The sequence below is a fragment of the Nycticebus coucang genome, chromosome 11, assembly GCF_027406575.1.
Source record: "Nycticebus coucang isolate mNycCou1 chromosome 11, mNycCou1.pri, whole genome shotgun sequence".
In the NCBI taxonomy this organism is placed as follows: domain Eukaryota; kingdom Metazoa; phylum Chordata; class Mammalia; order Primates; family Lorisidae; genus Nycticebus; species Nycticebus coucang.
Window position 1 is genome coordinate 7672431 of NC_069790.1, and position 25696 is coordinate 7698126.

The 25696-nt window shown below is 40.1% G+C and overlaps 1 protein-coding gene and 1 pseudogene across 1 annotated transcript in view; both read right to left on the reverse strand.

The window, feature by feature from the left end:
• Positions 1-25696, reverse strand: part of ABCA13 (ATP binding cassette subfamily A member 13) — a 578079-nt gene that overhangs the window by 517639 nt on the left and 34744 nt on the right. Inside the window, exons 4-5 of the mRNA XM_053553839.1 lie at positions 6200-6351; positions 2804-2832 (exon numbers count right to left, since the gene is read on the reverse strand). Coding sequence (XP_053409814.1) covers positions 2804-2832; positions 6200-6351 — 181 coding nt within the window. The remainder of the gene's footprint in view (positions 1-2803; positions 2833-6199; positions 6352-25696) is intronic.
• Positions 6620-6701, reverse strand: LOC128560455 (uncharacterized; annotated as a pseudogene).

Genomic DNA, 25696 nt, shown 5'->3' on the forward strand with positions numbered 1-25696 from the left:
AATACTTCTCCTTGCCTGACACTAACACTCAAATGTGAGTGTCCTGCGCTCAATCTCTTTATCTTTTCTGTCTACACTCTCTCCCTTCATGACCTCAGAGTGCCATTTATGCGCCAACATATGCACCAACACTGTCCAAGTTTCTATTTATCTGCCCAAGACTGTTTATCTCCGCTCCACACTTGTACCCCCCACCCCGCAGCCTCCGTGGCAGGGCACTTGGGCGTCTCATTAACATGCTCAGAATCAACTTCCCGATTTCCCTTTCTCCTCTCCCAGCCTGGAGACAAACCTGTCCCAGTCTTCCCCCCTCTGTAAATGGTCACCCCCCATTTGTATTTGCTAAGGTCAGACCATGTACAGTCATCCTTGACTCTTTTCTTTCTGTTATAACCTACATCATACTCATCATCAGATTCCCCTGGATTTACCTCCAAAATACATCCACAGCTCCAGAACCTCTCCCCACCTCCCACTGTAACCACACCACCGCTCTAAATCACTGCATTTATCACACACACGGAGGAGTTGATTCCCTACATTGACTTCCAGTTCCATTCTGCCCACCATCAGCCTGTGCTCAACACAAAGTACAAAAGGATCTTCTGAAAACAGAATTCAAGTTTCACTGTTCAGCTGCTCAGATTATCCTAATGACCATTTTACTCCAAATAAAAATGGAGCAGCGCAGCATCTTCATCAGAATTATGTAATATTGATAGGAAACTTACCTAGAATTCATTCACAGTAACAAATAGAACTGCTTTCAAGTAGCCGCATTTCTTCTCCTCATTCTACACACCCCTAAATATTTTTACATCACAGTCACACCACTGGCGCGCTACCGTCCTCTGCTTTCTACACTTGACACAATAGCATAATCATTTCCCATGGGTCATGTTTACTGCTAAGTGACCATACCAAGAAGGCAATCAACATCTATTTGCCCTACTTTTAGATATTAAAATTATCCATCATTATGAATGAACAGCTTTATGCATGTAGTTTTTAATTTCTTTTGCCTTATAAACAAGACTTATTATTGGAACAATTACTGGGACAGGATATCAAATTTCTTTTCCAAAAGTTATTCTATCAATTTTTTACTGTCACACACTGCCTTGATTATATCAGTAAGCTACAACATCACAAGGATTGAGTATCATAATTTCCTTTATAAAATGATAATTTAATCATTGAAATGTACTTTATCCCATTTTAAGTTCTTCCATTATTTGTAAGACTTAAATAATATTTTCCTTTTGACCTGGTATTTCAGAAAGTGCAGGGTTAAGATGGGTGTCCCACATACTTGGTTAGTATGGTTACGTAATGGTTGCAATGACCTTTCTGCTCCCCAATCCAATTCATTAGTTGCAGGTGGCACCTGTGGCTCAAAGGAGTAGGGCACCAGTCCCGTGTACCGGAGGTGGTGGGTTCAAACCCAGCCCTGACCAATTCATTAGTTGCCCCATATTCTTTTACAATCACTTAATAGTTTTACTGTATATTTTTTTGAATTGTCTAAATCCTTCTCAGAATTAGGCAGATACAGGGACATGTGCCACTGTTGACACAATGTTACTTGGGCTGCAGAGGAGCAGGAAAGAATTTTCAATATTGTCGGGGCGGTGCCTGTGGCTCAGAGGAGTAGGTGCCAGACCCATATGCTGGAGGTGGCGGGTTCAAACCCAGCCCCGGCCAAAAAAAAAACAACCACACAAAAAAAGAATTTTCAATATTGTCAGGATTCACACCTTATGTCAGCGTTTCTCCACCTTGGCCCTATTAACATTCTGGGTCAAATGTGAGTGTTGCGGGGGCTGTCCTGTGTTTCTGGAATATGTTTAGTGACACCTCCGCCTCCAATCCTCCAGAGTTGGGCTGTAGACCAGTCCAAGGCCTGTCAGGAAACTGGCTTCACAGCGGCAGGTGAGTGGCAGGCGGGCAAGCGAACCTTCATTTGTGTTTACAGCTGCACCCCACCGCTCCAGTCACCACCTGAGCCCCACTTCCTGCCACATCAGCTGGGGTGGTAGGTTTTCACAGCAGCACAAACCCTCCCCTAAACTGTACGTTCCAGGGACCTAGTTGGTGCTCCTTATGAGAATCTGATGCCTGACAATCTGAGGTAAATGTAATGCGCCTGATTGGTCCTGAAACCATCCTCACCCCACCCCATCCATGGTAAAACTGTCTTCTGTGAGACTGGTTCCTTGTGCCAAAGAGATTGGAGACTGCTGCTCTGGAGGGCAGTAGTGACCTCCCAATCTGCCTCCAGTTCTGAAGACCAAAACTGGGTCCAGATATTGACAAGTATTCCCCGAGGAACAAAATCTCACACTTAAATTATGTTGATCAACAAAAAGACCAAAAAAAGAATATACTTATTGCACTTTGAAATTCTTTCAAAAATAATTTAATTAATGATCTTTACAAATTTTCACCACACACTTAAGATCCTCTCATGGCAGACCAGTGTGCCGTGGCACACCCACCGTTGAAAATCACTGGTGTAGAAGTTGGATCTGAGGGAGCCAAATTCACTCAAAGAATGGATGATCCTCGGTCTCAACTGGATCAGTCCATCCTTTGAGTGAATTTGACTCTCTCACATCCAACTTCTACACAATTGTTACTACATATCAAATCATTAGAAAGAAGCATTTGAAAATATAAACTGGAAAAAAAAACAGAAAAAGTAAATATATAAATTGAACTTTAAAAAAAGAGAAAACACTGTTGTAAACTTAGCCATTCTGTCTCTGAAGACTAATTTTCAAGCCTTTGTTAAGATACTTACAGTTAAAAAACTGGATCCGTGAGAAGAATCTACAATAAAGATTTGAGAGACATTAATCCAATCATCAGTGAAAAAGCATTTGCTGAGTCCCTGCTCTAGTTCTAAAGTAAAATGGGATGTCACAGAGTCCTGCCCCAAAAGACAAAAACATCCAAATGAATAATAAATCTAAAGAAAACCATTGTTTACAATTTCCAAATCATATTGACATTAAGAAAATCCCTGGAAAAAAATTTAACTAGTAAACCAAATTTCAATATTTTGTCGAAGGATATTTATTATTTCATTAGACTCTAATTTCACCAGATATTGCAAACAATTAGAACAGGATAGGGAAGTGAATAAGAAGTAAAAAAAATTTTTTTTAAATAAAAGAAAAAGTTGAAGAAGGGGAAAATGTGGAATTATATTTTTTTCTGATTATTTTTGAATTATATATCCAATAAGAAATGACTTACATAATAGCAAATAGATAATAGAGACTTCATCTCAAAAAAAATTAGTTCTTCTTTCAATAATACTAAAAACTTGACTTGAAACTCAAATTTGATAAAAGTAAAATAAGCCCATAATAAATCTCAAGATCAGAACTTTATCCTTCGGCTTTTGAAGCCATTCTCATCTTCTGTTAAAACATTTTGGGTGCATCGTGAAACGAGCCTTCCGGGAGGCCATGGGTAGCCCGGCATCACCCTGGACAAAGGTGCTATTTTCTCTCTTAAAAATAACACATAACACCACATGCTCTAAGGAGCTCATTCTTCATTTTCCTGCCAAACTTCTTACTTCATTTTCTTGTGTATATTCCATGAAGAAAGAAAAAATTATATAAAAAACAAAATTGGAGTTAGATACTTAGGGTTACCATATTTTAAAAATTAAAAACAAAAAACATTTAGTTAAATTTCAATTTCAGATTAAAAAATGAATTGTTCAGCTCTCTGGTCCTCCCGTTCATCAGACAGCCGCTTCTTCTAGTGCAGCGCCAGCCGCATCCCCGAGGCATCACGGTGAAAGTGAAGGTCGGAATAAACGGCTTTGGTCTTATTGGGCACCTGGTCACCAGGGCTGCTTTTTATTCTAGCAAAGTGGATACTGTCACCATCAATGACCCCTTCATTGACCTCAACTACATGGTCTCATGTTCCAGTATGATTCCACCCATGGCAAATTCCATGGCACAGGCAAGGCTGAGAACAGGAAGGTTGTCATCAATGGAAATCCCATAACCATCTTCCAGGAGCGAGATCCCACCAAAATCAAATGGGGTGAGGCAGGCGCAGAGTATGGTGTGGAGTCCACTGGCATCTTCACCACCATGGAGAAGGCTGGGGCTCACCTAAAGAGGGGTGCCAAAAGGGTCATCATCTCTGCCCCTTCTGCTGATGCCCCCATGTTTGTGATGGGTGTGAACCACGAGAAGTACGAAAACAGCCTCTGCATTGTCAGCAATGCCTCCTGCACCACCAACTGCTTAGCCCCCTTGGCTAAGGTCATCCATGACAAATTCAGCATTGTGGAGGGACTCATGACCACAGTCCATGCCATCACTGCCACCCAGAAGACTGTGGATGGCCCCTCTGGGAAGTTGTGGCGTGCTGGTCGCGGGCTCTCCAGAACATCATCCCTGCCTCAACTGGCGCAGCCAAGGCTGTGGGGAAGATCATCGCTGAGCTGAATGGAAGCTTACTGGCATGGCCTTCTGGGTCCCCACTGCCAATGCGTCGATCGTGGATCTCACCTGCTGTCTAGAGAAGGCTACCAAATATGATGATATACAGAAGGTGGTGAAGACGGCATCAAAGGGCCCCCTCGAGGTCATCCAGGGTTACACCAAGCACCCCACGTCATCTCCTCTAACTTCAACAGTGACACCATTCTTCCACCTTTGATGCTGCGGCTGGCATTGCTCTCAACGACCACTTTGTCAAACTCATTGCCTGGTGTGATAATGAATTTGGCTACAGCAACAGGGTGGTGGATCTTATGGCCCACATGGCCTCCAAGGAGTAAGAACCCCCAGACCACAAGCCAGAACAGGAGAGGAAGAGAAAGGCCCCTAGCTGCTGGGGTGCCCCTGCCTACTCAGTCCCCCACCTCACTGAAAATCTCCCCTCGACAGTTTCCACACCAGACCCCCCCAAGAACAAGAGGGGCCTAAGGAGGCCCACCTTGTCATGTAACATCAATAATGTTCCCTGAATTCAGCCTAAAAAAAAAAAGAAAGAAAGAATTGTTCTTTTTACCATAAGCATGCAATATTTGGCACATACATACATTAAGAATTTATATGTTATTTAAAATTCAAATTTCACTGAATGACCTCTATTTTATCTGACAGCTGTGGTAGACAGGGTTAAAAAAAAAGAAAAAGAAAAAAGTGGGGCAGGACCACTGTGGCTACCTGTTTAGTTTTGTTTTGTTTTGTTTCGTTTTGTTTTAGACAGAGTCTCACTCTGTCACCCTGGGTAGAGTGCTGTGACATCGTAGCTCACAGCAACTCTTGGACTCAAGTGATCCTTGTTCCTCAGCCTCCTGAGTAGCTGGGACTACAGGTGCCTGCCACAACTCCTCGATAGTCTTTTCTATTTTTTAGTAGAGACTTGGTCTCACTCTTGCTCTGGCTGGTTTCAAACTCCTGAGCTACCTGTTTATTAAGGAGGCTTCCAGCAGGCAATGACTCTGGTATGTGAAGGTAGGCAAGTGGCTAACTCCTTCTGAGATGCAAAGTTTTCCATTTGTAAGCTGAACTTTCTAAAATCTGTATCCATTCTAACTCTATCTCTATTGTCCATTTACAAGTAAGCATTGAAGTCTTTTATGATGGTGGATATTCTTTATAATAAACAGAAATTATTTTTAGGGACTAACTTTCCCAATAATCCAAAAGGTTTGTAATCAAAGCAAACTAGTCATCCAAAATCAGAATTAAAGTGTTACTAACATAAAAAACATCAATCCAAGCCTTCAGTGAAATCAGGAAAGGAATCAGGAAAGAGGGAGAGAGAATGAATGGGGGGGAGGTGGAACAGGTTTTTAAATATATAACAAAAAAAAAAGCGAGAAAAAGAAGACAGCAATAGAAGAAAGTGAAGGATCAGGAAGAGGAGAGAGAGAGAAACTGTGGAGACAAAGCCAAGCTGCCCTCTGAAGGCTGCATAGCTGGTGCCCTGTGTTAAGCACCTTCCCAAAGAGGGGGAAGGGAGAATCTAGCCTCACCCTCCACTGGCTGCAGATACCAGCCTCACCCATCAGAGGGCGCTCCCTTTCTAAATCCTACAACAAGAGATTGCTGTATTTAGGATTTAAGGATTTCAGAAACATTCTGAGTTATCACAGCCTTCACAGGAGCTGCGTCCAGGTACTCAGGGTCACACTTATGAGATATTTACTTGCCTGGAGTTTTGGATCGCTCTACCCAAAGTTTTTGTAAGTTCTTTGCCTTGTCCATTGTTCTATAAATTTCCTCAGCCAGGTCTTGTATCTCTTTTAAAAAGGCAAGAGTGTTGACCTTCTTGTGGTCAGCTGCAGTGTGGAACCTAGACAAACTTTAAATAAAAAGAATGAGTATGACAAGTGGAACTCTTTTACAAGAATAAGTTTCCCTGGTGTTTTTAAGGTTCTTAATACTCAACATCAAATTATTTTCAACTAAACTAGTACCAATTTACACTTCCACCACTACCTTTGAAGAGCACATTTTACCAGGCCTTCATCCAAAATAGGAATTATCATTAAAAAAAACTTTGTGTTCAAAATTATAAAATTATTTTTATTGTCTATATTATCAATAAAGTTTAACTATTTTTATATATTTATTATCCATTTAATTTTTTAATTAGCAATAATCATCCCTCAGATAAACTCACTGGCTATGATACTGCCACTGTACAAAGCTAATTTTTTTTTATTTATTCAACACATAGATCATGCCCTGTTGCAAGGTACAGAACAGACCGAACCTCCACATGAGGAGGAGACAGAGACATTTATGGGTGGAGATCAATCCCACAAGATAAGGAGTGAGTGGTGTCGTCTGGCAAAGGGAAGAAGCTCATGGAGGCCTCTGAGAGGAGGTGAGGTTAAGGTTAAGGATGTATAGATGTTAAGAAACCTGAAAGTTGAGAATAGAGTAAGATGGCGGCCGAGTAACAGCTTCCCTGCATCTGGGCACCTTGAGTCTGGAGAGATAAGACTCCAGGCATCTCTGGCTGGTGTGATCTGCCTATAATCATCCCTTTGAGGGTACAGGGAGTCAGCAAGAGATTTCTGGACCACAAGAGGAGGACAAAAACAGTGGAAAACTGACACATGGTCGCGTGTGTTCAATCGGTCTAATCCCACTGGCAGCTGTAAGTCCAGTAGCAGCAAGACTGCAAACCAGAAAGGCCTTACCTGTGAACTGTTTTGGTGTTTTTGGACTTGGCACTCAGTGGAACCACCTTGGGGAGAGCTTGAGCAGTAGTGCGGAGAACTTTGGGCATTATCTAGGGCCCCAGACTGAGCCACTAAGCCAGATGGAGATAACAGTGTTTGGCTGTGGGCCACAGTGAGCCATTGTGAGAGAACTGCCCTGGCAAGCTCCACCCTCAGGGTCGCAGAGCAAGGATTGGGTGGGATCTAGTAATCTAGTGACTGAGCAGCCTAAAGGTGGGGACTGAGCTGACTTACAGCCTTAACCCTCAGGGGCAGAGTGAGACCAGTTTTGGCACACTGGGTAAGTGGATAGCCACATCAGCAGTGATCCCAGCGACAAGCACTTTCCTGGGAAAGCTTCTGCTTAGCAAGTTTAGAAGTTTAAAGTGCCTTTTAAGAGGGCTGAAGAGAGATTTAGGGTGTCTACCCTGTGGGGTTTGAGAAATCAGTGAAGGCCTCCAGTAGTATCAGCATTGTGATTGCCATCTCATACCCCAGAAGACCACCTGTTGCCCAGACAATATTCAACAAGATATATATATACTGCTTTGTTTTTGGTTGTTTTTTTCTTTTTGTCTGTTTGTTTTTTATTTATTTTGATGTTCTTGTTGTTTTGTTTTTTAATTTCAACCTTTTTCATACAGATATTTTTCTTTTTTTTTTTTTCTTTATTTTCTTTCTCCATTTTTCTGGTTGAAATACAATTTCCCATTTCTGCCTTTTTCAATAACCAGAACTTCATTTTTGCTGGTGTTTCTATGCCTATTATTTGGTTTTACACCCAATTTTATCCCATAAAGTTTTCTGTTTGCTTGTTTTGGCTTGATTTATAGCATTTTTGTCTTTCCTCTCTATTTGGTAGAGGTGGGGTACTGTGTCTGATCAGGTTAGCAAAGAGCTGCTGACCTCAAGGGAGCCACCCAATCGGGCACCCCCAGAGGTTGGGTTTTTTTTAAGGTTGTGGCAAAGTACCATACTGTACACCTATATTGCTTTGTCTCCCTCTTTCTGTGCCTCTCTTCTTTTTGTTAATATCCCCTTTTGCCCACCACCTCTCCTTTGTCTATTTTCTTGTCATTATTTCTTTCTTCCGTTTATCCCTTCTTGCTCTTCAACTTTTTCATCCTTCTGGTCCTGTACCAAAGGACTCATCAAAACCTTAGTCCACAGGCATGGAAACTTAAAGAGCAAGAGGAAGTAAAAGGAAAATTAGGGCAAGGAAACATAAAAGAAATAACTTATGAGGAAGAATCAGCAGAAAACTACAAGCAACATGAAGAATCAATCCAGAGCAACCCCTCCAAGGGACCAAGAGGTACCCTGCTTCCCCAAAAATAAGACGTCCTCTGAAAATAAGACCTACTTACAGGAAAGATAAGATGTCCCCTGAAAATAAGACCTAGCGCATCCTTGGGAGCACACCTTAAAATAAGACACTGTCTTATTTTCAGGGAAACAGGGTAGCTACTTCAGAGGATTCCACCTATAAAGAAAGGTTAGGAATGACAGAAAGGGAATTTAGAATACACATGATGAAAACAATAAAGGAACAATAAATGATGGAAACAATGAAGGAAACTGCTAATAAAGAGGAAAATAACCAAAAGGAAATCCAAAAACAGAATCAAATAAGAGATGAACGATATGAAGAATATAGAAAGGATATAGCAGAGCTGAAGGAACTGAAGCAGTCAATTAGGGAACTTAAAGATGCAATGGAAAGTATCAGCAACAGGTTAGACCATGCAGAAGAAAGAATTTCAGAGGTAGAGGACAAAGTTCTTGAGATAACTCAGATAGTAAAAGAGGCAGAAAAGAAGAGAGAGAAAGCAGAACGTTCACTGTCAGAATGATGGGACTTTATAAAGCGTTCCAACATACGAGTTATAGGAATCCCAGAAGGGGAAGAAGAATGCCCAGAGGAATGGAAGCCATACTAGAGAATATTATAAATGAAAATTTCCCAAATATCACCAAAGATTCTGACACACTGCTTTCAGAGAAATATTGGACCCCAGGTTGTCTCAACTCTAATCGAGCTTTTCCAAGACACATTGTGATGAGCCTGTCCAAAGTCAAGACCAAAGAAAAGATTCTGCAAACTGCCAGGAGTAAGTGTCAGTTGACCTACAGGAGCAAATCCATCAGAGTAACCGCAGACTTCTCTAATGAAACTTTCCAAGCAAGAAGACAATGGTCACCTATTTTTAATCTACTTAAACAGAACAATTTCCAGCCCAGAATTCTGTAGCCTGCTAAGCTAAGCTTTAAAATTGACGGAGAACTCAAATCATTTACAGATAAACAAACATTGAGGAAATTCACCACAATAAGACCAGCTCTACAGGAAATACTTCAACCTGTTCTATACACTGACAATCACAATGGATCAGCAGCAAAGGAAGAACTCAGAAATTAAACGACAGAACCTAACCTCCACACTGATGCAAAAGATAAAACTAGGCAATGGACTCTCACAAAATAAGACTTATAGAGTACTACCACACTTATCAATTATCTCAATAAATGTTAATGGCTTGAATTCCCCACTGAAGAGACATGATGGCTGATGTCTGGATTAAAAAACACAAGCCATCCATTTGCTGTCTGCAAGAAACACACCTGGCTTCAAAAGACAAATTAAAACTCTGAGTCAAGGGTTGGAAGACAATTTTTCAGGCAAATGGAATTCAGAAGAAAAGAGGAGTTGCAATCTTATTTTCAAGTACATGTGGATTTAAAGCAACTAAAGTCAAAAAAGACAAAGATGGTCACTTTATATTCGTCAAGGGAAACATACAACAAGAAGATGTTTCAAGTCTAAATATTTATGCACCCAATTTAAATGCTCCCAGATTCTTGAAACAGACATTACTCAGTCTGAGCAATATGATATCCGATGATACCATAATAACAAGAGACTTTAACACTCCTCTTACAGAGCTGGACAGATCCTCTAAACAGAAATTAAAAAAAGAAGAAAAAAAAAGATTTGGGCGGTGCCTGTGGCTCAGTTGGTAAGGCGCCAGCACCATATGCCGAGGGTGGTGGGTTCAAGCCCGGCCCCGGCCAAACTGCAACCAAAAAAAAAATAGCCAGGCGTTGTGGCGGGTGCCTGTAGTCCCAGCTACTCAGGAGGCTGAGGCAAGAGAATCGCTTAAGCCCAGGAGTTGGAGGTTGCTGTGAGCTGTGTGATGCCATGGCACTCTACCGAGGGCCATAAAGTGAGACTCTGTCTCTACAAAAAAAAAAAAAAAAAAAGATTTAAATGACATCCTAGAAAAACTGTGCTTTATAGACGCAGATACCCTGTTTCCCCAAAAATAAGACAGTGTCTTATTTTAAGGTGTTCTCCCAAAGATGCGCTAGGTCTTATTTTCAGGGGATGTCTTATCTTTCCTGTAGTAGGTCTTATTTTTGGAGGATGTCTTATTTTCGGGTAAACAGGGTAGAACACTCCATCCCAAAGATAAAGAATATACATTTTTCTCATCACCCCATGGAACATTCTCCAAAATTGATATATCCTGGGACACAAAATAAATGTCAACAGAATAAAAAGAATTGAAATTTTACCTTGTATTTTCTCAGACCATAAGGCACTAAAGGTGGAACTCAACTCTAACAAAAACATTCAATCCCACACAAAGGCATGGAAATTAAACAACATTCTGTTGAATAACATATGGGTGCAGGAAGAAATACAACAGAAAATCATTAACTTCCTTGAATATAACAACAATGAAGACACAAGCTACCAAAACCTATGGGATAATGCAAAAGCAGTTTTGAGAGGAAAATATATCACTTTAGATGCCTACATTCAAAAAACAGAAAGAGAGGACATCAACAAACTTACAAGCCATCTTATGGAATTGGAAAAAGAAGAACAATCTAAGCCAAATGTCAGTAGAAGAAAAGAAATATCCAAAATCAAATCAGAGATCAATGAAATTGAAAACAAAAGAACCATTCAGAAAATTAATGAAACAAGGAGTTGGTTTTTGAAAAAATAAATAAAATAGATAAACCATTGGCCAGACTAACGAGAAATAGAAAAGTAAAATCTCTAGTAACCTCAATCAGAAATGATAAAGGGGAAATAACAACTGATCCCACAGAGATACAAGAGATCATCTCTGAATACTATCAGAAACTCTACACCCAGAAATTTGACAAGGTGAAGGAAATGGATCAATATTTGGAATCACACCCTCTCCCTAGACTTAGCCAGGAAGAAATAGACCTTCTGAACAGACCAATTTCAAGCACTGAGACTAAAGAAACAACAAGAAAGCTTCCAATCAAAAAATGCCCTGGTCCAGATGGCTTCACACCAGAATTCTATCAAATCTTCAAGGAAGAGCTTATTCCTGTACTGCAGAAATTATTCCAAAAAATTGAGGAAGAAGAAATCTTCCCCCAACACATTCTATGAAGCAAACATCACCCTGATACCAAAACCAGGAAAAGACCCAACCAAAAAGGAGAATTTCAGACCAATCTCACTGATAAATATAGATGCAAAAATTCTCAACAAAATCCTAGCCAATAGATTACAGCTTATCATCAAAAAAGTCATACGTCATGATCAAGTAGGTTTCATCCCAGGGATGCAAGGCTGGTTTAACATACACAAGTCCATTAACATTATCCACCATATTAACAGAGGCAGAAGTAAAAAGCATATGATCCTCTCAATAGATGCAGAAAAAGCATTTGATAAAATCCAGCATCCTTTTCTAATTAGAACACTGAAGAGCATAGGCATAGGAGGCACATTTCTAAAACTGATTGAAACTATCTATGACAAACCCACAGCCAATATTTTACTGAATGGAGTAAAACTGAAAGCTTTTCCTCTTAGAAGTGGAACCAGACAAGGTTGTTCTCTGTCACCTTTACTATTCAACATAGTGCTGGAAGTTCTAGCCAATACAATTAGGCAAGACAAGGAAATAAAGGGAATCCAAATGGGAGCAGAGGAGGTCAAACTCTCCCTCTTTGCTGACGACATGATCTTATACTTAGAGAATCCCAAAGACTCAATCACAAGACTCCTAGAAGTCAAAAAATATCAAAAAATACAGTAATGTTTCAGGATATAAAATCAATGTTCACAAGTCAGTAGCCTTTATATACGCCAATAACAGTCAAGATGAGAAGCTAATTAAGGACACAACTCCCTTCACCATAGTTTCAAAGAAAATGAAATACCTCGGAATATACCTAATGAAGGAAGTGAAGGACTTCTATAAAGAAAATTATGAAATCTTCAGAAAGGAGATAGCAGAGGATATTAACAAATGGAATAACATACCATGCTCATGGATGGGAAGAATCAACATTGTTAAAATGTCTCTACTTCCCAAAGCAATCTACTTAGTCAATGCCATTCCTATTAAAATACCAACATCGTACTTTCAAGATTTGGAAAAAATGATTCTGCATTTTGTATGGAACCAGAAAAAACCCCGTATAGCTAAGGCACTTCTTAGTAATAAAAATAAAGCTGGGGGCATCAGCATACCAGATTTTAGGCTGTACTACAAAGCCATAGTGCTCAAGACAGCATAGTACTGGCACAAAAGTAGAGACATAGATACTTGGAATCGAATAGAAAACCAGAAAATGAAACTAACATCTTACAACCACCTAATCTTCGATAAACCAAACAAGAATATACCTTGGGGGAAAGAATCCCTATTCAATAAATGGTGTTGGGGAAACTGGATATCCACATGTAAAAGACTGAAACTGGACCCACACCTTTCCCCACTCACAAAATTTGATTCAAGATGGATAAAGGACTTAAATTTAAGGTATGAAACAATAAAAATCCGGAGGCGGAGCAAGATGGCAGCCGAGTAACAGCTTCCTTGCATCTGGGCACCGTGAGTCTGGGAGATAAGACTCCAGGCATCTCTGGCTGGTGGGAACTGCCTATCATCACTCCTATGAAGATACAGGGAGTCAGCGAGAGACTTCTGGACCCCAAGAGGAGGACTAAAACAGTGGAAAACCGGCAAGTGGTCGCGTGTGTTCAATCCGTCTAAACCCGCCCACAACTGTAAGTTCAGTAGCAGCGAGACTGCAAACCAGAAAGGCCTTACCTGTGAACTGTTTTGATGTCCTTGGACTTGGCACTGAGTTGAACTGCCTTGGGGAAGGCCTGAGCGGGAGTGCGGAAAACTTTGGCCGTTGTCTAGGGCCCCAGTCTGAGCCGCTGAGCCAGACGGAGCTAATAGTGTTTGGTGGTGGGTCACACGGATCCATTGTCAGTGATCTGCCCCGGCAAGCTCCGCCCTCAGGATCGCAGAGCTAGAAACGGTGGGAGCTGGTAACCCAGCAACCAAGTAGCCTAAGGGTGGGGTTTGAGCCGCCTTGCAGCCCTAACCTTCAGGGGCAAAGTGAGACCGTTTTGGCACACTGGGTAAGTGGATAGCCACTTCAGCAGCGATTCCAGTGAGAAAGCTGGGAAAGCTTCTGCTCAGCAAGTTTACAAGTTCAAAGTGCCTTTTAAGTAGGCTGAAGAGAGATTTAGGGTGTCTACCTGCTGGGGTTTGAGAAATCAGCAGCCTCCAGTCGTATCAGAACTGTGACTAACATCTCATACCCCAGAAGACCACGTGTTGCCCAGACAATATTCAATAACATATACAAACTGCTTTGTTTTTGGTTGTGTATTTTTTTTCTTTTTTTTTTTTGTTTGGTTGTTTTTGTTTGTTTGTTTATTTTGACGTTGCTGATGTTCTTTTGTTTTTTTAATTTCAATCTTTTCCACACAGATCCCTTTTTCTTTCTCAATTTTCCTAGTTTAATTATAATTTCCCATTGCTGCCTTTTTTAATAACTGTAACTTCATTTTTGCTAGTGTTTCTACCGATATAATTTGGTTTTTCACCCAATTTTATCCCCGTAAAGTTTTCTGTTTGCTTGTTTTGGTTTGATTTATAGCATTTTTGTCTTTCCTCTCTACTTGGTGGAGGTGGGGTACTGTGTCTGATCAGGTTAGCAAAGAGCTGCTGACCTCAAGGGAACCACGCAACTGGGCACCCCCAGAAGGTGGGGTTTTTTACGGTTGTGTCAAAGTACCCTACTGTAAACCTATATTGCCCTGTCTCCCTCTTTCTGTGCTTCTCTTCTTTTTGTCAATATTCCTTATACCCACCCCCTCTCCTTTCTCTATCTTTCTTCTTTTCTTATCACTCGGTCCTCCTTTCTTTCATCCCCTTTTTTTGCTCTTCAACCTTCTCACCCTTCTGGTCCTATAACCCTTAGTCCACAGGCACAAGAACTTAAAGAGCAAGAGGAAGTGAAAGGAAAATTAGGGCAAGGAAACAGATAAAAGAAATAACTCATGAGGAAGAATCAGCAGAAAACTCCAGGCAACATGAAGAACCAGTCTAGAACAACCCCACCAAGGGACCATGAGGTAGCTACTGCAGATGATTCCACCAGTATAGAAATGTTAGGAATGACAGAAAGGGAATTTAGAATACACATGTTGAAAACAATGAAAGAAATGATGGAAACAATGAAGGAAATCGCTGATAAAGTGGAAAATAACCAAAAGGAAATCCAAAAACAGAATCAAATAAGAGATGAACGATATGAAGAATATAAAAAGGATATAGCAGAGCTGAAGGAACTGAAACAGTCAATTAGGGAACTTAAAGATACAATGGAAAGTATCAGCAACAGGTTAGACCATGCAGAAGAAAGAATTTCAGAGGTAGAAGACAAAGTTCTTGAGATAACTCAGACAGTAAAAGAGGCAGAAAAGAAGAGAGAGAAAGCAGAACGTTCACTGTCAGAATTATGGGACTTTATGAAGCGTTCCAACATACGAGTTATAGGAATTCCAGAAGGGGAAGAAGAATGCCCCAGAGGAATGGAAGCCATACTAGAGAATATTATAAAAGAAAATTTCCCAAACATCACCAAAGAGTCTGACACACTGCTTTCAGAGGGATATCGGACCCCGGGTCGCCTCAACTCTAACCGAGCTTCTCCAAGACACATTGTGATGAACCTGTCCAAAGTCAAGACAAAAGAAAAGATTCTGCAAGCTGCCAGGAGTAAGCGCCAGTTGACCTACAGGGGCAAATCCATCAGAGTGACCGCAGACTTCTCTAATGAAACTTTCCAAGCAAGAAGACAATGGTCATCTACCTTTAATCTACTTAAACAGAACAATTTTCAGCCCAGAATTCTGTACCCTGCTAAGCTAAGCTTCAAAATTGACGGAGAAATCAAATCATTTACGGATATACAAACATTGAGGAAATTTGCCACAACAAGACCAGCTCTACAGGAAATACTTCAATCTGTTCTGCACACTGACCACCACAATGGATCAGCAGCAAAGTAAGAACTCAGAAATCAAAGGACAGAACCTAACCTCCACACTGATACAAAAGATAAAACTAAGCAATGGACTCTCACCAAATAAGACGAATAGAATACTACCACACTTATCAATTATCTCAATAAATGTTAATGGCTTGAATTTCCCACTGAAGAGACATAGATTGGCTGACTGGATTAAAAAACACAAGCCATCCATTTGCTGTCTGCAAGAAACACACCTGGCTTCAAAAGACAAATTAAAGCTCCGAGTCAAGGGTTGAAAGACAATTTTTCAGGCAAATGGAATTCAGAAGAAAAGAGGAGTTGCAATCTTATTTTCAGATACATGTGGATTTAAAGCAACTAAAGTCAAAAAAGACAAAGATGGTCACTTTATATTGGTCAAGGGAAAACTACAACAAGAAGACATTTTAATTCTAAATATTTATGCACCCAATTTAAATGCTCCCAGATTCTTGACACAGACCTTACTCAGTCTGAGCAATATGATATCTGATAATACCATCATAACAGGGGACTTTAGCACACCTCTTACAGAGCTGGACAGATCCTCTAAACAGAAATTAAACAAAGATGTAAGAGATTTAAATGAGACCCTAGAACAACTATGCTTGATAGACGCATATAGAACACTCCACCCCAAAGATAAAGAATATACATTCTTCTCATCACCCCATGGAACATTCTCCAAAATTGATCATATCCTGGGACACAAAACAAATATCAACAGAATCAAAAGAATTGAAATTTTACCTTGTATCTTTTCAGACCATAAGGCACTAAAGGTGGAACTCAACTCTAAAAAAATGCTCGACCCCACCCAAAGGCATGGAAACTAAACAATCTTCTGTTGAATAACAGATGGGTGAAGGAAGAAATAAAACAGGAAATCATTAACTTCCTTGAGCATAACAACAATGAAGACACAAGCTACCAAAACCTGTGGGATACTGCAAAAGCAGTTTTGAGAGGAAAATTCATCGCTTTAGATGCCTACATTCGAAAAACAGAAAGAGAACACATCAACAATCTCACAAGAGATCTTATGGAATTGGAAAAAGAAGAACAATCTAAGCCTAAACTCAGTAGAAGAAAAGAAATATCCAAAATCAAATCAGAGATCAATGAAATTGAAAACAAAAGAATCATTCAGAAAATTAATGAAACAAGGAGTTGGTTTTTTGAAAAAATAAATAAAATAGATAAACCATTGGCCAGACTAACTAGAAATAGAAAAGTAAAATCTCTAATAACCTCAATCAGAAACGATAAAGGGGAAATAACAACTGATCCCACAGAGATACAAGAGATCATCTCTGAATACTACCAGAAACTCTATGCCCAGAAATTTGACAATGTGAAGGAAATGGATCAATATTTGGAATCACACCCTCTCCCTAGACTTAGCCAGGATGAAATAGACCTCCTGAACAGACCAATTTCAAGCACTGAGATCAAAGAAACAATAAAAAAGCTTCCAACTAAAAAATGCCCTGGTCCAGATGGCTTCACTCCAGAATTCTATCAAACCTTCAAGGAAGAGCTTATTCCTGTACTGCAGAAATTATTCCAAAAAACTGAGGAAGAAGGAATCTTCCCCAACACATTCTATGAAGCAAACATCACCCTGATACCAAAACCAGGAAAAGACCCAGACAAAAAGGAAAATTTCAGACCAATCTCACTCATGAATATAGATGGAAAAATTCTCAACAAAATCCTAGCCAATAGATTACAGCTTGTCATCAAAAAAGTCATTCATCATGACCAAGTAGGCTTCATCCCAGGGATGCAAGGCTGGTTTAACATACGCAAGTCCATAAACATTATCCACCATATTAACAGAGGCAAAAATAAAGATCACATGATCCTCTCAATAGATGCAGAAAAAGCATTTGATAAAATCCAGCATCCTTTTCTAATTAGAACACTGAAGAGTATAGGCATAGGTGGCACATTTCTAAAACTGATTGAAGCTATCTATGACAAACCCACAGCCAATATTTTACTGAATGGAGTAAAACTGAAAGCTTTTCCTCTTAGAACTGGAACCAGACAAGGTTGTCCTCTGCCAGCTTTACTATTCAACATAGTGCTGGAAGTTCTAGCCAATACAATTAGGCAAGACAAGGAAATAAAGGGAATCCAAATGGGAGCAGAGGAGGTCAAACTCTCCCTCTTTGCTGATGACATGATCTTATACTTAGAGAACCCCAAAGACTCAACCACAAGACTTCTAGAAGTCATCAAAAAATACAGTAATGTTTCAGGATATAAAATCAATGTCCACAAGTCAGTAGCCTTTGTATACACCAATAACAGTCAAGATGAGAAGCTAATTAAGGACACAACTCCCTTCACCATAGTTTCAAAGAAAATGAAATACCTAGGAATATACCTAACGAAGGAGATGAAGGACCTCTATAAAGAAAACTATGAAATCCTCAGAAAGGAAATAGCAGAGGATATTAACAAATGGAAGAACATACCATGCTCATGGATGGGAAGAATCAACATTGTTAAAATGTCTATACTTCCCAAAGCTATCTACCTATTCAATGCCATTCCTATCAAAGTACCTACATCGTACTTTCAAGATTTGGAAAAAATGATTCTGCGTTTTGTATGGAACCAGAAAAAAACCCGTATAGCTAAGGCAGTTCTTAGAAACAAAAATAAAGCTGGTGGCATCAGCATACCAGATTTTAGTCTGTACTGCAAAGCCATAGTGCTCAAGACAGCATGGTACTGGCACAAAAACAGAGACATAGACACTTGGAATCGAATTGAACACCAAGAAATGAAACTAACATCTTACAACCACCTAATCTTTGATAAACCAAACAAGAACTTACCTTGGGGGAAAGACTCCCTATTCAATAAATGGTGTTGGGAGAACTGGATGTCTACATGTAAAAGACTGAAACTGGACCCACACCTTTCCCCACTCACAAAAATTGATTCAAGATGGATAAAGGACTTAAATTTAAGGCATGAAACAATAAAAATCCTCAAAGAAAGCATAGGAAAAACACTGGAAGATATTGGCCTGGGGGAAGACTTCATGAAGAAGACTGCCATGGCAATTGCAACAACAACAAAAATAAACAAATGGGACTTCATTAAACTGAAAAGCTTCTGTACAGCTAAGGACACAATAACCAAAGCAAAGAGACAACCTACAAAATGGGAAAGGATATTTGCATATTTTCAGTCAGACAAAAGCTTGATAACCAGGATCTATAGAGAACTCAAATTAATCCACATGAAAAAAGCCAACAATCCCTTATATCAATGGGCAAGAGACATGAATAGAACTTTCTCTAAAGATGACAGACGAATGGCTAACAAACACATGAAAAAATGTTCATCATCTCTATATATTAGAGAAATGCAAATCAAAACAACCCTGAGATATCATCTAACCCCAGTGAGAATGGCCCACATCACAAAATCTCAAAACTGCAGATGCTGGCGTGGATGTGGAGAGAAGGGAACACTTTTACACTGCTGGTGGGACTGCAAACTAGTACAACCTTTCTGGAAGGAAGTATGGAGAAACCTCAAAGCACTCAACCTAGACCTCCCATTCGATCCTGCAATCCCATTACTGGGCATCTACCCAGAAGGAAAAAAATCCTTTTATCATAAGGACACTTGTACTAGACTGTTTATTGCAGCTCAATTTACCATTGCCAAAATGTGGAAACAGCCTAAATGCCCACCAACCCAGGAATGGATTAACAAGCTGTGGTATATGTATACCATGGAATACTATTCAGCTATTAAAAAAAATGGAGACTTTACATCCTTCGTATTAACCTGGATGGAAGTGGAAGACATTATTCTTAGTAAAGCATCACAAGAATGGAGAAGCATGAATCCTATGTACTCAATCTTGTTATGGGACAATCAATGACAATTAAGTTTATGGGGGGGGAAGCAGAAAGAGGGATGGAGGGAGGAGGGTGGGGCCTTAGTGTGTGTCACACTTTATGGGGGCAAGACACGATTGCAAGAGGGACTTTACCTAACAATTGCAATCAGTGTAACTGGCTTATTGTACCCTCAATGAATCCCCAACAATAAAAAAAAAAAAAAGAAACAATAAAAATCCTCAAAGAAAGCATAGGAGAAACACTGGAAGATGTTGGCCTAGAGAAAGACTTCATGAAGAAGATTGCATGGCAATTGCAACAACAACAAAAATAAACAAATGGGACTTCATTAAACTGAAAAGCTTCTGTACAGCCAAGGAGATAACAACCAAAGCAAATAGACAACCTACACAATGGAAAAGGATATTTGCATATTTTGAATCAGACAAAAGCTTGATGACTAGGATCTATAGAGAACTCAAATTAATCCACATGAAAAAAGCCAACAATCCCATATATCAATGGGCAAGAGACATGAATAGGACCTTCTCTAAAGAAGACAGAGGAATGGCTAACAAACATGAAAAAATGTTCATCATCCCTATACATATAAGAGAAATGCAAATCAAAACCACCTTGAGATACCATCTAACCCCAGCAAGAATGGCCCACATCACAAAATCTCAAAACTGCAGATGCTGGCATGGATGTGGAGAGAAGGGAACATTTTTACACTGCTGGTGGGACTGCAAACTAGTACAACCTTTCTGGAAGGAAGTATGGAGAAACCTCAAAGCAGTCAAGCTAGACCTCCCATTTGATCCTGCAATCCCATTACTGGGCATCTACCCAGAAGGGAAAAAACCCTTTTATCATAAGGACACTTGTACTAGACTGTTTATTGCAGCTCAATTTACAATCGCCAAAATGTGGAAACAGCCTAAATGCCCACCAACCCAGGAATGGATCAACAAGCTGTGGTATATGTATACCACAGAATAATATTCAGCTATTAAAAAAAAAATGGAGACTTTACATCCTTCATATTAAGCTGGATGGAAGTGGAAGACATTAATCTTAGTAAAGCATCACAAGAATGGAGAAGCATGAATCTTATGTACTAAATTTTGATATGAGGACAATTAACGACAATTAAGGTCATGGGGGAGGAAAGAAAAGCAGAGAGAGGGAAGGAGGGAGGGGGTGGGGCCTTGGTGTGTGCCACACCTTCTGGGGGCAAGACATGATTGCAAGAGGGACTTTACCTAACAAATGCAATCAGTGTAACCTGGCTTATTGTACCCTCAATGAATCCCCAACAATAAAAAAACATATAGCTGGTTGTTGCAGTGAGCACCTGTAGTCCCAGCTACCTGAGAGTCTGAGGCAAGAGAATTGCCTAAGCCCAAGAGCTGGAGGTTGCTGTGAGCTGTGATGCCACAGTACTCTACCAAGGATGACAAAACGAAACTCTGTCTCTAAAAAAAAAAAGAATCTGTTGCTGTTGTGTCTGTTGAGACTTCAGGTTAATGGCTCTAAATGACCTCTGAAAGCTGTGAACCGTGATTGAAACTCTCCTGCCTCACCCAAACATGAGTCTCTCCTGGGAAACCATAGCATTATCAGATTATAGAGACTAATGTAATTCAAGATGTGTTTCCCTGTAATAATATACCGGTTTTATGTTCTTTTTCTAATTATTCTTTCAAATTATGTTCTTTTTCTAATTATTCTTTCTAAAGTACCTCAATCTGTTCTTAAGACTGGATTATGAACTATCATGAACATGAGAAATGTTATAGAAAAAATGCATAGCGAATCATTGATTAAATGATCATTTTCATCTGGGTGTGTGTAAGGAGAGAGAGAGAGAGAGAACTTTAGAGCACCAGGGAAATCCCAGTGCTGTAACAGGATTTAGTTGGAGAGCTAGTTCCTTCTTCCTGAGTCCAGTTCTTTATTTAGACTTCTATTATGTAATGTTTGGCCCTGCCAGGGTAGGAGAGGACTGTAAAGGAAATTAGAGTGTGGGAGGACAAAAGAAGTTCCCCTGGCAGAGACGGCCAAGCTGCATTCTCAAACTTCAGACTGGCACCAAGAATCACCTTCTCCAAGGGCCAGGAACCAAATGTTTCACCTAAAACCATGTCCCAATTCTGTAAAAGACCAACCTGAGGATGCCAGGAAAGGGCTTGAGAATTATCGTTCAGGCATCCCTCAGTTTGAAGATAAGGTAACTGAGATCCAATGAGAGTTCCCCTGGAGTCAAAATGCTTTCAGCAGTGTTGCCCTAGGAACAGGAAAGCTATAACCCAGTTATAACCTAAGAATATGGGGAAGGGGGAGAAGGAGGGGAGGGAGGGGGGAGGTTGGGCAGAGGAAGGATGATTGGTGGGATTACATCTGTGGTGCATCTTACAAGGGTACATGTGAAACTTAGTGAATGAAGAATATGATTGTCTTAACACAACTAAGAAAATGCCAGGAATGCTATGTTAACCAGTGTGATGAAAATGTGTCGAACTGTTTATAAAACCAGTGAATGGTGCCCCATTAATGTACACAGCTATGATCTAATACTAATAATAAAAAAAAAATCAAAATATATCCTCCTGATAGGATTGTGAGGATCAGCCAGCACTCAGCTCTCTGTAAATAAGAATGAAGGGGCCTGGCACCATAGCTCACGCCTGTAATCTTGGCACTCTGGAAGCCGAGGCCACTATTGGATTGCCTGAGACAGATCGAGATCAGCCTGGGCAAGAGTGAGATTCAGTCTCTACTAGAAAATAGAAAAACTAGCCAGGCATTGTGGCAGGTCCCTGTCGTCCCAGTTACTCAGGAGGCTGAGGCAAGAGGATCACTTGAGCTATGGCACCAGGGCACTCTACCCAGGAGACATAGTGAGACTCTGTCTCAAAAAAAAGAATGAAGGGTGGCGCCTGTGGCTCAAGGAGTAGGGCGCCGGTCCCATATGCCGGAGGTGGCGGGTTCAAACCCAGCCCCGGCCAAAAAAACCACAAAAAAAAGAATGAAGAACAGTGGCAGTAGCAGCAACACTGAGATATGCATATTTAGCATAAGTGCTGCAAGAATGGGCAAGCAATATGAATTTTTTAATATTATAACTTTTTACTTATGCAGACAGGACAAGTTCTTACTGAATTAGAATTATTCTGCAGACAACTGGAACCAAAAGCAGAAATAATTCTCCTTAGAATGCCATTCTGGCTAATTCAGGTTACTGTCCCCTTTATCTGAACCAGAGAGGCAATACAGTCTTCCCAGGAGTGAGGCTGGCCAGGCTGCTGGCCCCACCTTGCTGTCCGTCTCTAACTCAGGGCAGAAGCTTGCCAGGGAGCATGGAAGGATGAAGTCGCTTCTGAAATCTATAATAGAACAAGGGTCTAAAAGACAGGGGAGTTTGAGAATCTCCCAGTGGAGAAAACAAGAAAGAGCAAGGATTCCTTGAGACTTTCTTTAAGTCTATTTAAGAAGAAAGTAACCCAAATTCCAGTTCGGATACAATGGTTTTAAGGGCTTCATGGGATTTCAAAATCTCTATGTACCTCTTGGTTCCTCTGCTTGTGCTAACCAGAAAGTTCCAGTCCCATCATCACAGTGAAGTGCTCCTGTGCATATTTTCAGGGTCAGCTGCAGGACAGAGGAGCTGGAGAGACCAACTGCAGACTGTCTTGACAGGAGGGAGAGAGACCTCAAGTAATGGGGTGTAGCCTCCAAGGAACACAGTTAGAAAACCTCCAGTTGATCCCCATCTGAACATTTCATAAATATCTTCTAAAATACCATAGAAAGAGCTTGTCCAACCAGCATTTAACAGCTTTTCCTCTAGGCATAAGAAATTGCTGTTTATTGGCCTGGAAATTAACAGAACAATTTCTAGCTATTCAACAACTACCGATAAGCTAATTATAAAAAAAGAACTTCTATTGAGTCATAAATTGGAACTCTACTCAGCACTAAAAAGTGTGAACTGTTCGGCGGCACCCATAGCTGGGTGGGTAGGGAGGCAGCCACGTACACAGAGGCTGGAGGGTTTGAGCCTGGCCTGGGCCAGCTGGACCGCAATGACAACTGCAACAAAAAAAATAGCCGGGCATTGTGGTGGGTGCCTGTGGTCCCAGCTACTTAGGAGTTTGAGGTGGAAGAATCGCTTAGGTCCGGGAGTTTGAGGATGCTGTGAGCTGTGATGCCATGGCACTCTACCGAGGGTGACGTGATAAGACTCTGTCTCAAAAAAAAAAAAGTGTTAACTGTTGACACATGCAAAAGATGAATAAATTTTGAAAGCATTGTGCTTAGTGGAGAAAAAAACTCCATCTCATAAGGTCACATTCTCCAAGATGCCCATTGATATCACTTCATAATGGCATAATGACATAGAGATATAGAACAGAACAGTGATTGCTGAGGACAAGGTGTGGATAGTGGGTGAGAAGGCCTCCATGAGAGTAGCATGAGGTTACTGACAATTTCTGTATTTTGATTATGATAGTTTTTACATGAGTCTGTGCAAAGGATCAAACTGCATAAACACACACACACACAGAGCAGTGAATGTAAAAAGTGATTAAAAATAGGGTGGTGCCTGTGGCTCAGTGAGTAGGGCGCCGGCCCCATATACCGAGGGTGGCGGGTTCAAACCCGGCCCTGGCCAAACTGCAACCAAAAAAAAATAGCCGGGCGTTGTGGCGGGCGCCTGTAGTCCCAGCTACTCGGGAGGCTGAGGCAAGAGAATCGCTTAAGCCCAGGAGTTGGAGGTTGCTGTGAGCTGTGTGAGGCCATGGCACTCTACCAAGGGCCATAAAGTGAGACTCTGTCTCTACAAAAAAAAAAGAAAGAGAAGAGAAAAAAAAAAGTGATTAAAAATAGAATAAGACTTGCTGTCTACTTAGTAGTGCTGAACAATGTTAATTTCCTGTTTTTTTTATACTAATTTTATATTTGGGTTCACAGGACTCTATAGTATTTTGCAACTTCTTGTGAGTCAATAATTACTTCAAAACAGAAGTTAAATAATAAAGTAAAAAAAGGTAACAAACTCAGAAAACAATATTTGCAACTCATATCACAAAGGGTTTAACTCATTAGTATGTAAAGAGCCTCTAGAAACCAAGAAGAAAAATAATGAAACAATATACCAATGAACAAAAGACATGAAAATATTTAACAAAAGATTTATAAATTTCACATAGAGATATAAAAATAGGTTAAGAATCCTAATAAGGAAATAAAATTTAGGGTGGCGCCTGTGGCTCAAAGGAGTAGGGCGCCAGCCCCATATACTGGAGGTGGTGAGTTCAAACCCAGCCCTGGCCAAAAACTGCAAAAAAAAAAAAAAAAGGAAATAAAATTTAAACTAAATATGAATAAGAAACATGAAATTAAAAATTGACTGAGATAGCATTGCTTATACATCAGATGGAAAGAAATCTAAAAGTTCAACACCACCCTCCATTGGGAAATAAAAAAAAAATCTTCATCTATTGAAATTGAGAATGCAGAATACCACAATACCCCTAAAGGAGCATTTGGGTATACCACCAAATCAAAGATGTATTTAGTTCTTAAACTGTAATTCTGCTTTTAGGCGTCACTCCTACAGATAAAGGAATTATTATAAGCCATTAGAAATTGTCATAAACCAGTATGAATTTGCATGAGCCACTAGAGAAATACAACAAAAAGGTATAGTTAGTAAGTCAATAGCAGAGAAAAATAGAGTAATAAGAAATAAATATTCAATCTACAAAAATGAAGGAAACAAACAGGAAAATAGGATAACAGATGAGAAAAGAAACAAGTAGCAATATTTAAAGGTGACATATTAAAGATAAAAGGTTTAAGTCTTGAAAAGCCAAGATAATCAGACCATATTCTAAGTTTAAATATAAAGACACAGATGGCTAAAAAGTAAAAACCTACAGAAAGATACATCACACAAACACTAGTCAAAGGAGAGCCTCAGCTTCTAGAGCAGCTATTTTCAACCCATATGCCATGAGAGGATATTAGTTGTGCTGAGAAAATTGTTAAAATTCATTAATTAAATTATTTTCAAAAGAAGTTCAAAGCACAATAAGTGTGTTCTTTTTTTTTTCTATTTTTTATCCACATAATTGAAGTATGCCTCAAAAGTGTAACTACAGGTTGACGTGTGCTGTGAGATTAAAAAAAGGTTGAAAAACACGGCTCTGGCTCAGTG